A 12,100-nucleotide genomic window follows, 5' to 3' on the forward strand; every position below is an offset into this window, starting at 1 on the left:
ATCAGGATCTTAACTAAATTATATCAAGTTAAGGCCAGAATTTGTCTTATTACTAATGAGGAAACCCAGGCTATCTCAGTCTCCTGCCTTGGGCCTATTTTATGCAACTCTTCATCTAACATCTGAAGTTTTGTCCAGGGCACGAATACAAATGTAGGGTGTTAGCCCTATCCCAGGATTGTGTCCTCAGAGCTTCACATACTTTTTCTCATTTAATTCCCATGACAACTCTTATGAGTCCATTTTATAGAAACAAACCTGAGACTCAGAAAAGTTCAGTAAGTTGTCCATGATCATCGCTAGTAAGTGGTGCTTGGGGTTAGAGACCAGGCCTGTCCAGTCCTCCAACCTGTACTTTTATGCTGTTGGTTATAACACCTGAACAAATGCATCTCCAAGTATGCCAAGCTTGCTTATGTGACACCTGAGTGGGAAGGAGTTGCTGTTTCCTGCTGCTGGGACCCATTGTTGTGGTAGAGAAACATTTCTGGAGTTGATACCCAGACTACTATACCTCCTGACCCAAAGCGTGGTAGGCCAGATGCCCTTTGCTCTGCCCCATTTGCAGATACATCTCGTCCTGCCCCTCCCCACTCCTCACTCCACATATGTAGTCTCCTCTTTCCTTTGTAATGGAAAAGTGTAATAAGACACATATTCCCCCAGCCCTTCCAAGAAATGACACTCAATTTGCTGAATAACTAAAGACAGGAAATACTCTACAAGAGGAAGTAAATGGGTCAGAATATGCAAAGGCAGTCCAGACAAACAAAGTGCAAGCGTGGCCTCAGGCCGAGTTGTGAGAGTCCAGCTGGGATCTGAGTGTGCTCTCCAGTTGTCAGTCAGAGGGGCCAGGAGCCCGGGAGGCAGGACCATGCAGCTGCAGCCAGTTCTTCTCCTGCTCAGCCTCCCAGGTGAGCTTGGTGGGGGAGGCCCCAGGGACCTGGTACCCGTGGGGTGGGGCAGGGGGCCGAGAGCTAGTCCAGGCAGAGAGGGAGGTGCTGTACCTGGGAAAATAAGAGGTGGCTTTGTTAATTTATCCAGAAACGCTGAATGGGGTTTAAGGACTCCTTAAGAACACTGGGTTCTTACTTTATGCCAGACATGCACCAGGCCTTGAGGACTTGAAGGGAAAAAAGAAACAGAATTGGCCATTAAAAAGAAGACTCCAGACAGCTCAGTGGGTGAGACGTGCAAATAAACAGCAACCAGTGACAGGATATGATGAGGCATCGATGGAGGTGTGCTCAGAGGCCCAAGCAGGTCTGGCTAAAGGAGCTGCAGACAGCCACATAGACACCATCCATTTGATGAGCCTTGAAGAAAGGGATCAGCCCTTCAAGCAGAGAAGGGAGAAGAGCATTTCAGAGAGAGGGGACTGCTTGGCCAGGATATGGAGGCTTGAGAAAGGATGGTCCATTCATGCACCGGGGCCTCAGTGCTCAGGGGACCCTGGGGGAGACTGGTTGGCCATGAGGTTGGAAGCACACAAGACAAAATAAGAAGACCCTTGGATGGATGGCATGCCCAGGAACTGAGACTTTAAGAGAAGATTGCTCAGGAACCCAGGTGGGAGATGGGAAGGGGTCATGTATCTTTTCCTCTGTGGAAAGCCACTGCATACACTGAGAAGACATTGGGGTCAGTCCAAAAGTTTGCACGCTGCATGCCATATCTGTGGGCCACATACAGCCTCCTTTATGAGCCAGGAGGCGGACCATCTAGCAAAACAGACTGGTCCACAGGGATTCCCAAGAAAGGGCCTCGTCAGGGAGTTGGGAGACTGGAGTTCCAGTCCTGACAGCAGCACATGACATGGGCAAGTCCCTCATTGTTCTAAGACCTGGATTTCTAGTGTGAATGGAAGGTCTCTACACCCTTCCTGGTTATAATGTTGTGAGACCCTGCTATGCAGATCAGATGTAAATAGATGAGATCTGGGGTCATTCTAGAATTAACCTTGCCATTGCTGATTTTATCGGTGGCAGAGAAGCCCCGTGCTGATATCTATAGATGGATGGAGAGGGCAGCGGCTTCTCTGTGAACACTATGCTCCCTAGGCAGGACTCCAAATGGCCCAGAATTCCCAAAGACAGCAGTTCAGATTGTCTGCCTCTCCCCCTGGACTCTAGCTTTGCATTTGAGTTCAGAAACCCCCATCTGCCCCCTCTCTTAATCCCAATATCCAGCTCACCCAGAGGCCAAGGGGAAGGGTAAACTGCCCGGGTTCCCACACACAACACATCCACACAATGAAGTCAGATGCACACACTCACATGCAGTCATGCCCCCATTCACATCTGTGTGCTCATGCATTCACATGCATACACATACACACACAGTGGCCCTTATATGTACACACCCACCCAAAAGTCTTCTGCCCTAGTTGAAGGCTGAGACGACAGTGGCTGCTCTCTGGCTTTGGGCAGGGTGGGCTTGGCTGCAGAGATAGGGCAGGGTGTCTCTCCTCCTCCAACTCTGTAAGTTCAGGAGGGAAGGGAGTGAAATAGGTCAGTGATGCAAGAAAGCCACCCCACTAACAGACCACCATTAGGTGCTCTGGGTTACTTCTGTGAAATGAAAAGGAGAGAAAGTGGATGAGGTGAAGTCAGAATGACTCTACTTCCGGGAGGATGTTCCTGTCTGCTCCATTACACAGTCCTGCAGCACCCCTGAGAGGAAGGTAGGGCACTGGCATAGATGGGCACTTGGTAAGTGTTTGTAAGTGGAGGAACAGAAGAACAGACTTGTATCCCAGAAATTACTCTTCAGAGCTTGAGCTGGCACAGATGCATGGGGACACCAGCAGGGATGCCTGTCCCATCTGTGCAAAACAAGGTGGGCTCAAACCCCCTAATACGTCCCGCACCCCCATGAGCCCCTCTGCTCTGAACTTTCCACTTGATTGCCTTGCTATCAACCCAGATAGGGAGCTCAACTATTTTAGTGACTCTGACACAAGATTATTCACACAAGGATTGTGCATGTGTGGCAAACTTTCCCAAAGGATTGACAAGAAGGAGAGAGGTTACATCTCAGAGTCAGGGAAAGGAAAAATTGAGATTCAAACAGCTGTATGCTTTTATGCCCTGTTCCTGAGCCCTGCTTCCAGCCGACTGCTCTCCTAGCATCTCCATTTTCCTTCAGACCAACTCTCGACAAAACACTGATTACGGGGCAGCCCGGGGGGCTCAGCAGTTTAGCGCCGCCTTCAGTCCAGGGAGTGATCCTAGAGACCCAGGATCAAGTCCCACCTCGGGCTCCCTGCATGGAACCTGCTTCTTCCTCTGCCTGCGTCTCTGCCTCTCTCTCTTTCTGTGTCTCTCATGAATAAATAAATAAAATCTTAAAAAAAAAAAACACTGATTAGTAGTTCCATCTATCACAGTCTGTGTTTATGAAAACTTCCCACATATTTTTAAACAAACCTAATCACATTATGAATGCTTTATTGCCAGATTAAATTTGCAAAGTTGGAATTGATGAACTTCTATTTTGAGTCAACAATGTCTCTAATCCTGTTTATGATTATTGGCAAATACCATCTTCACTGACCCAACTTTGGATCATAGCTGTGTTGTCTGTATTGTCTTAAGAAGGAAAATGTTGACTCTTGTATTTGATTTTCATTGACACTGATTACTGTCTCTTAGCAACTTTTTTTCCTAATTGAGTCTTCAATTATTAAAATCTCTTCCTAGTTGTTTTTATCAGGTAATTATAAACATTTTTCACATACTAGAAATGTATGACTTAAACAGTGAAATTCCCCCCCCCAAACCCCAGTTTCAGCACAGAATGCTATTAAGAGTTTACAACACCTATTGCCCTATTTTTTTCTATGCATGCACTGCAGAAAAACCATAGAAGTGGAATCCAAACACTCTGTTATATTTTAAGAACCTAATAATAACGTATCTGGGACATCTTCCCTATTATTATTTGTGATGTGTCTTCTTCTTTTAACATGGTATGGGTAAACAGTTATTTATTAGCTTGATCTCCCAGTAGTGATATTTGAATTTGCTTCCAGAGTCTACCATGTATTACATTAGCCCTGCAATTGGCAGCCTTCCACTTTAGTGGCCCCTGGTATGGAAATTGTAATTCATGCCAGAATCAAAATGATTGTGTCCAAGATCATGACAGCCAGCTCCTTTGCAAAAACAATCATAAACTTTATTAGTAACTTCCAGGATCCAGATACCATGCAAGACACGGGGACTGGGAATGGGGAAGAGAAAGAAAACACAAACACAAAGTCTCTGCCCTTCAGGGCAGAGCATCCTAGTAAGGAAGACAGAGAGAGACTGGTAATGGTAACAAAATATCTGTGTGGCACTCAGGTTCCTATAAGGATATGGAGCAACGGGAGGAAGTAGTTCTGGTTGGAAAAGGGAATAAGGTGACCTGTAGGCGGGGTGGGCTCAGAGAAGGGTTTCTTGATAGAAGGAAGGACATGAGCAGTGACATAGCACCTGGAAGGGCACATCAGAGTCAGAAGAAGAGAAAAGTAGGGGTGGGCTATAGGGTCCAGCAGAAGGCAGGGAAGAGCAGGAAATGGTGCTGGACAGAGAGCTTGGATCTAGAAGGAAAAGAAAAGTTGAATGCCCGACTAAAGTGTTTTAAATCATTCTAAGGCAGTGGGGAGTGGCTGTAGAAAAGATCTTGAAATCCTGCTCATGACAAGTGCAGGTGAGGCCAAGATGGGACAACTTCAGCATGTAACTCCAGCAGTAATGTGCAGAGGACATTGGAGAATGGAGTGCAGCAGGAGCTGGAGAAGCCTCTCTGGATGCTACGGCCATGATCCGGGCACCAGATGAGCTCCTGAGTGGTGACAGGCTCCAACTGATGGGGCAACCCCCAAAAGGGTACCTGCAGTTTGACACATACCCAAGTCTTACAACAACCTGCAAAGTGGAAATTAGCATAGCCATTTTGCAAATAGAGAAGAAGCAAGGCCCAGGGAAGCGAAGTAGCTTACCCAAGACTTCCTAAGTAATGTGTGGTAGGTGTGCCTTTCTGTGTCCAAATTCACTCTCTTTCTGCTATGTCATACTGTCATCACAAACCATGACAGTAGGGGAGGAAAGAAGGAAATCATTTTGAGAAGTGTTTTTGAGGTAGAGTTAACGAAATTGCTAACCCATCAGTTGTAGAGGAAGAAGGGAAGGACGGGATCAATGAAGATGCCAAGTTCTCTAGAGTAGAGTTAGTTCTGCTGAGCCAAGCTTCTTTCCAATGGCTGCTGTAACAAATGACCACAAACTTCGTGGCTTGAAATGACAAAACTTATCATCTTACAGTTCTGAAAGTCAGAAGTCCAAAATGATCTTACTGGCTAAAATCAAAGTGTAGGCAAGGTTGTATTCCCTCTGAAGGTTCTAGGGAAGAATCTGCTTGCTCACCTTCCAGAGGCTGCCCAAGCTCCTTGGCTCACAATCCCTTCATCCATCTTCCTGCAGCATGGCTTCTTCCAATCTCCCTCTTACTCTGACACTGAGTCTTTTTTCATCTTATACGAACCCTTCTGATGACATCAGACCCAACTAAATACTCTAGGATAATTGCCCCACTTCACATGTTCTTGAGATTGGGATGTCAACATCTTTGGGGGGCAGGATTCTACTGAGCACAAATGAAAACCTCAAGTGAACTAAAATAACATTGGGGAGACAGTCCAGGGTGTGAGGAGGTGCGCCTTCCCAGTACAACAGACCTGATTCCTGTGGCCGCATGGAGATACCCTCACCTGGCCTGACCCTGAAGCTCTAAGCTAGTCAGGAGGGGCTAAGACAGGAGAGACGTCCACTGTGCTTCTCTGCTTCTCTGTGCTTGTTCACTTCCATTTGATCAAGGTACAAGAGGTCATTGCCAGGGACAAAGAGTGTTGGTCCACTCTCATTCAGTCAGCTTGACTGGAATCCATCCCCAGAGCAGCACAATACCCTGTCCACTTGTGCGAGCCTCTAACCCATCCCACTCCCAGCTATCTTTGCTATCTGCCATGTGAGCCCTCTGCTGGAGAGCGGAAATACTGAAGCAGAACAAGTTTAGGGTGGATTTAGTCTTGTGACGATGGACTTTGGGGTGGAGATGGACAGTGTGTATTTGGAAATGGTAAGCTGGAGCTAAGGGGAGAATGCGGGCCACAGACATGGAATGGGAGAATCATCAGCATGTTGGCAATAACCAAAATCACAGAAAGAAAGAATCCCTCCATGGGGGTATAATAAAGTGGGACAAAATGAGGCCTGGAGAGAGACCACCGGGCTGCCCCCTGTGGTGCTCCAGGGCTCACAAGAACCCACTCTTCACAGCTGTGTGTCCAGTAACATTGCACTGACTGCCTGAGATCAACTGGGGTGGGACTATTTACCCTAGAGAAATTGGAAAATGCCACAAATGGAGATTTTCTTCCCCAGAGGGCTAGTTGTTAAGTATTTAGCAACACACCACTTTTGCGCCAAGATTTAAAGCGGGAGGAAGAGAAATCAGTAGAGGCCTTGGAGATGAGCAGTTGGAGAAGGAAGAAAGTGGATGAGGACCGAGTTTCAAAGCTAAGGAAAAACAGCGTCAGAAAGTCAAGAGTGTCACCACTGGAGTAGGGGGCCAGGGAAGTGAGGACCAAAAAAGTCGGACATTATCACCGTGGGAGGTATTGGGGAAGCTGGATAGAGGAGGCGGATCTCTGGGGTCAGCTAGGTGATAGCTGCAAAGGCCGGGACTCTGGCTCAGTCCCTGGACACAAGAACTGGGGCCACTTGAGCCCTTGGGGCTCCTGGGCCAGGCCTGGCTCCAGAGAGTTGTATCTTGGGATTCTGTTTTCTAGGCTGTGTCTCCATCCAAGGCCCAGAGTCCGTGAGGGGCCTAGAGGGGGGCTCAGTGACGGTGCAGTGTCACTATACACCAGGATGGGAGACCTACAAGAAGTGGTGGTGTCGTGGAGCATACTGGAAATCATGTGACATCCTTGTTCAAACAGAAGGATCAGAGCAAGAAGTGAAGAGAGACCATGTGTCCATCAGGGACAACCAGAGACAGCACTTGCTCACGGTGACCATGAAGGAGGTCAGGCAAAGTGACACAGACACTTACTGGTGTGGGATTAGCAAACCTGGACCTGATCTTGGGGCACCTATCAAAGTGACCATTGACCCAGGTAAGAATTTTCTTGTCTACACAGTGAGGCCTTCATGCTCAGGACAGAAAGAGTGAGGGGCTCTCACTCCTAAGGGCAGAAGGAAAATGGCTGAGTACCTGAGTGTCCTCATCACAGTCTCTGAGGTCACCTGAGGTATTCAACTGATGCATGCAGGGCTGGCAGGTTATAGGGTGGGAGTGGGGATATGGACCCTCCCTTCACTGCCCATGGCCCAGGCCAGCTCTCCTGGGGACCAACAGCCCTGGCATGGGTGGACCTTGGATGCCTGCACAGGATCCTGGGGCACTGCTTTAGGTAGTGGTCAATCTCTGGTAGTCACACTCCAGACCCATCACTACACAGAGGGTCAGGAGAGACACCTGGGGAAGCCCTGAACCCCAGGATCTTCGACAACCTTGAGTAGTTCCAACTGATGGAGCTCCAACAGTGCCTCTCTTCTCTGGGCCCCCAGTCGCCCTGTCCTCTACTTTCCCTGGCTGCGTAAGAGTGAGCAAGGAGATAGAGGGACCCAAGAAGGGGCTCACGTAACTATGGATGTTGTGAAGAGAAAGGAAGGCTTTGGCCATTATGCCAAAGTCAGGGACCCCTCGAACTGTCCTGGGGTCTCCTCAGGCCTAGGACTCAACTAAAAAACAGGTCCTGGATGCTCAGTGCCAAGCTGGTCTCAGGAATCCATGACCAAGCAGTCAACCATAAATCGTAACCACAGTTTCCCATAAAGATGTTTAATTTGTCATAACCATTGCTAACGATTGAACCTGAATGTGCTCTCTTATCCACCAGTCCTCCTGAGTCCTCCTCCTCCTTACCACCTCAAAAACTGGGCACCCCATTTCTAGAACCATCTGTCCTTGAGCCCAGAGTAGGCGCTGCTTGAGCAGAAAGGACTAGGGATGTTCTCCCCCCGGCTGAAAGTCCCACCCAGAGGGCTAAGCAGACAGAACTGGAAAGCCAGATCTCTCTCCCCAGAAGCAACTGCAGTGTGTGCTCCTGATTCATTTTTATTTCTTCTCGCCACATCTGAATCAATGGAGAGTAACTGAGTGGTGGTTCAGAAAACTCAGCAGAGGGCACCTGGGTCGCTGAGTCAGTTAAGCTTCTGCCTCTTGGTTTCTCCTCAGGTCATGATTTCAGGGTAGTGAGATGGAGCCCTGCATCGGGCTCTGTGCTCATCGGAAAGTCTGTTTGAGATTCTCTCCCTCTCCCTCTGCCTCTCCACCTGCCCCCTGCTAACATAAATCAATAAAATATTTTTTAAAAGAAGAAGAAAACTCACCAGAAAGGGAGAAGCCTGGGCACTGTATCCAGAGACGAAGCTTCCCAGTCCAGGGGCAGGGGAGCTCCCCAGGGGGCCTGGCAGGGCACCGGGAGCCACACATGAGCCCCTGTCTGTCCCCATAACCTGTAGCTGACTCTGCCTGTGTCTAGGGGTTCTGAGCACCCAGGCCAGCCTGCAATCCAGGACAACTACCAGCGGCCGTGCAGGAACGTCATCTGGCTCCTACATCAGGTGTGTAGGCCTCCGTCCTTACCCTGCCCCTACCTGGGGCCTCTCCTGCTCTGCTTCGGTGCCCTCACAGGTTGCCAGAACTGTCACAGCCAGGGTCAAGGCCCAAAGCTACTCCCATCCTGCCAACTGGCTCCTGCCGGTGTCGCCCCTCACCCCCCATCTCCCATTCCACCCTCCCCAGGAAGCTGCTCTGCAGAATCTTTCTCTATATTCAGTTGTCAAGAAAAAAAGCCCTGATGTCCTAGAGTGTGCGAGGAGAGAGAGGACAAAATCTCCACGGTGCAAGGCACCGGATGCTGCAGAGCAGGAGTGTGGTTCAGCCACCCTGAGCTGGCATTAATGGGAGCAGCAAAGGCGCGCAGCCTGTCGTGGGTGACCCTACAGCGCTGCTTCGGGAAGGGGAGCCTCGGGAGGCGCCATCAGAAAGGAAGATGGGCCCAGAGCAAAGCAAAACCAACAGGCTGAAGGTCCTTCTGAGGAACCCTGATGGTTGAGCCACTGAGAAGGCTCATGGGGAGTCTCGGCGTAGGCCTGCCAGGTCCATGGTCGCAGGCTTTGCCTAGCTGGCCAATGCCCCATGCTGTCGGGGCCCTGAGAGTGATGGGGCCGGGGGCCTGGGGCTCTGATGGCTCTGTCCCCTCTTGCAGGCACCACTACATTCTCCTGGTGTTCCTGAAGGTACCCATCTTGCTCCTGTTGGTCGCTGCTGTGCTTTGGTTGAAGGGGTCTCAGCAGAGACCGTCTATATGAACTTGCCCTCTGATCTTCTCATCAAAGACACAACCCTTTAGACAGATGGACGAGCAGAACCTTCTGCCCCTGGACCCCATTTCCAAAGGAGACACAGGCTGTGAAAGAAATGCCTCTGGGTCCTCAGGACGCAGTGACAGAGGCGGGAAACACTGAAGGGCTGGCCGGGAACCCTTCCACCACAATCTGCACAGCTCAGAGACACAACTCGGGCCCCTTTTGAGGTGCCATGGCCTTGTTCCCACTCCTTCGAGAGTGGGATGTCCCATCCTACCCACCATGGGGCTGAAGCTCATGGTCGGAGCTGTTGGGGTGGAATTCAAGCCATGCCTTCTCTGCTGGAAGAAGTCAGGGCACAGGGCCAGGGACCCAAGCACAGAGAGAAGAAGTAGGGGTGCAGACAGAGACACGAAGCACTGCCCACACCCTGGTCTCCTTCACTCCTGAGACCAGCTCAGTATGTGCCATGTCTGAGCTTCTGATACATAAAGGGTTTTTTCTCAAGCCGGTTGAGTTGGATTTTGATGGCTTGTGCCCATGAGAACTCTGATGGATGCACTCACACCCCAAAGAGGGGAATCTGTGTGGGTTCCCAGTTCTGGGGCATCCCCTCTGTCCAGGGAGGACACTGCTCTGAGTACCCTGAGCAGAGGAGGGACCAGGAGGCTCTGTGGGCCCAGCTCCAGGGCTGGCTTTCCTCCCTCTCCCTCCTCCTCCTCCTCCTCTGTCCTGGCTCCCTGAGCTCCCTGTCCCCCACCCATCAGGGCCTGAGGCTTCCAAGGAGCCACGTTCACTTCTCCCTTGGGGCTGCTAGGCCTCAGAAACCACCTCAAGGTTGGGGAGGGCAGTCAGAAAAACTGAGGGAAAGGATGTTGCCTCTCCTACATAATGATGTTTAAATAATAATAATTAATTTGTTTAGATGATCTTAATAACTAAAATTGTCTGAGATAAATGATGTTTTTTCCTTTATCCATTTGGATGGACTTGGTCACTTTGCAACTTACATACAGGCCATGGGTCCTCTCACTGAAGGTAGCATCACTTCACGTGAGGAGGAACAGCCCCATCTGAGACATGTCCACCCACGTGCGAAAACACACAAACACATCAGTTTGGAATGTTTCCCTTTGTTGTCCCATGAAGCTTTATTGAGCAACAGTTGACAAATAAAGTTGTGTATATTAAAGGTGTACATGTGATTTTTTTTTTAAGGGGCGTAAATGATGATTTAAGATCTATATGCTGGGACTCCTGCGTGGCTCAGTGGTTAAGAGTCTGCCTTTGGCTCAGGTCATGATCCCTGTGTCCTGGGATCCGGTCCCACAACAGGCTCCCCACAGGGAACCTGTTTTTCCCTCTGCCTATGTCTCTGCCTCTCTCTGTGTCTCATGAATAAATAAATAAAATCTTTTAAAAAAAAGATCTATATGCCTTGTTAAATGAGCACTGCAATCCAGTTCATTAACAAATCCATCACTTTACAAACTTTTTTTTTTGGTATGGGAGGAGCACTTCAAAGCTACCCTCTTAGCAAATTTCAAGTATACAACACAGTATTATTAACTGTAGTCATCATACTATACACACTACACTAAACCCAGAACTCATAACCAAAAGCTTGTGCCCTCTGAGCAACATCACTCCATCTTCCCCACACTCTAGCCCTTGGTTCTATGTGGAACGTTCCCCTCTGAACACCTGGGAAGATGTGTCCACCTTGTCCTTTGTCCTAAGAGGTAGGCCCCGGTTCTTGGGCTCAGGAGGCCACGGGAAAATACCTCACCAGGGGATGAAGGAGTTGGGAATCCCTGTCCCTAGCATATTAGCTGGAACTTCTCCTCCCCACCGGGAAGTGAGAGTTCCTTCTCTTTGCCCTTCAGCCAATGAGAAGTTTTCTCCCACTTTCACTTGGTTTAAGGCTCTAGTCAGTGGTCGGCCTGAAAATTCCACTGGGGCCAGAGAGGATAAACTTTGAACCAGACTAAGAACCTTTGAGTCACTCTGTTGGAGACCAAGGTCCATAGATCCACGAGCACCAAAGGACCATCTCTGTGAATACTTCCCTGGCCCAGCTCTCCAAGATGTGACCAGACTCGGGAGGTGACAACCAGCCCTTGGGGTACAAGGCCAGAGCCCAGGAGCTTCACCAGCTGGCCCAAATGGGTGCTGTCTTGTGCCAGCTTTTCCCACAGTGTCTTACTGGTTGATATTCAATGACCCCTATGTTTTTGGAGATTCTGTGGTTGGGTTCTTACTCTCATGACATCATCAGAGAAGATGCCCTAGGGTAGGTATCTTTCATCTGTCCTGAACATCACACCCACCACACACATGAGTGCATGCATGCACACACGCACTCTCCTGGGAACTGCCTCTTAGGTTGTCATGAAAATGATGAAGAAAAAAAGAAAGAAAGAAAGAAAGAAAGAAAGAAAGAAAGAAAGAAAGAAAGAAAGAAAGAAAGAAAGAAAGAAAAGAAAAGAAAAGAAAAGAAAAGAAAAAGAAAATTATGAAGCAAAACTTGCCTCTTACACCCACTGTCTGGGGCAGGGAGAAAGACAGAAATCATAAATTAGCCACTAGAGCAGGAGACCTTTTTCTAGCAGATGTGTTTCTACTAAGAAACCTGATGCCAAAGACCCTGTGCCCTTAAACAGCTCTAGATGGAG

At 49.1% G+C, this 12,100-nt stretch overlaps 1 protein-coding gene across 3 annotated transcripts; it reads left to right on the forward strand.

The window, feature by feature from the left end:
* Positions 1-745: 745 nt before the first annotated feature.
* LOC100686711 (CMRF35-like molecule 7) lies at positions 746-10,621 on the forward strand. 3 transcript variants are annotated; one of them, XM_038546679.1, is made up of 4 exons: positions 746-914; positions 6,836-7,165; positions 8,597-8,678; positions 9,326-10,621. In XM_038546679.1, the coding sequence occupies exons 1-4, from the start codon at positions 875-877 to the stop codon at positions 9,426-9,428; spliced, it is 555 nt and encodes a 184-aa protein (XP_038402607.1). In that variant the 5' UTR covers positions 746-874; the 3' UTR covers positions 9,429-10,621. The 3 variants fall into 3 exon arrangements, with proteins under 3 accessions (XP_038402607.1, XP_038402609.1, XP_038402608.1); XM_038546681.1 differs by having other exon boundaries at positions 6,989-7,165; XM_038546680.1 differs by lacking the exons at positions 8,597-8,678; positions 9,326-10,621 and adding an exon at positions 8,430-8,589.
* Positions 10,622-12,100: the final 1,479 nt, after the last annotated feature.

This window comes from Canis lupus, chromosome 9 (assembly GCF_011100685.1).
Source record: "Canis lupus familiaris isolate Mischka breed German Shepherd chromosome 9, alternate assembly UU_Cfam_GSD_1.0, whole genome shotgun sequence".
In the NCBI taxonomy this organism is placed as follows: Eukaryota; Metazoa; Chordata; class Mammalia; order Carnivora; family Canidae; genus Canis; species Canis lupus.

Excerpts from the sequence above, each read along its gene's own strand:
- LOC100686711 (XM_038546679.1), top strand. The coding sequence starts at position 875 with ATGCAGCTGCAGCCAGTTCTTCTCCTGCTCAGCCTCCCAG. Across the intron at positions 915-6,835 it reads TCTCCTGCTCAGCCTCCCAG|GCTGTGTCTCCATCCAAGGC; the intron begins GTGAGCTTGGTG and ends TCTGTTTTCTAG. Across the intron at positions 7,166-8,596 it reads CAAAGTGACCATTGACCCAG|GGGTTCTGAGCACCCAGGCC; the intron begins GTAAGAATTTTC and ends GCCTGTGTCTAG.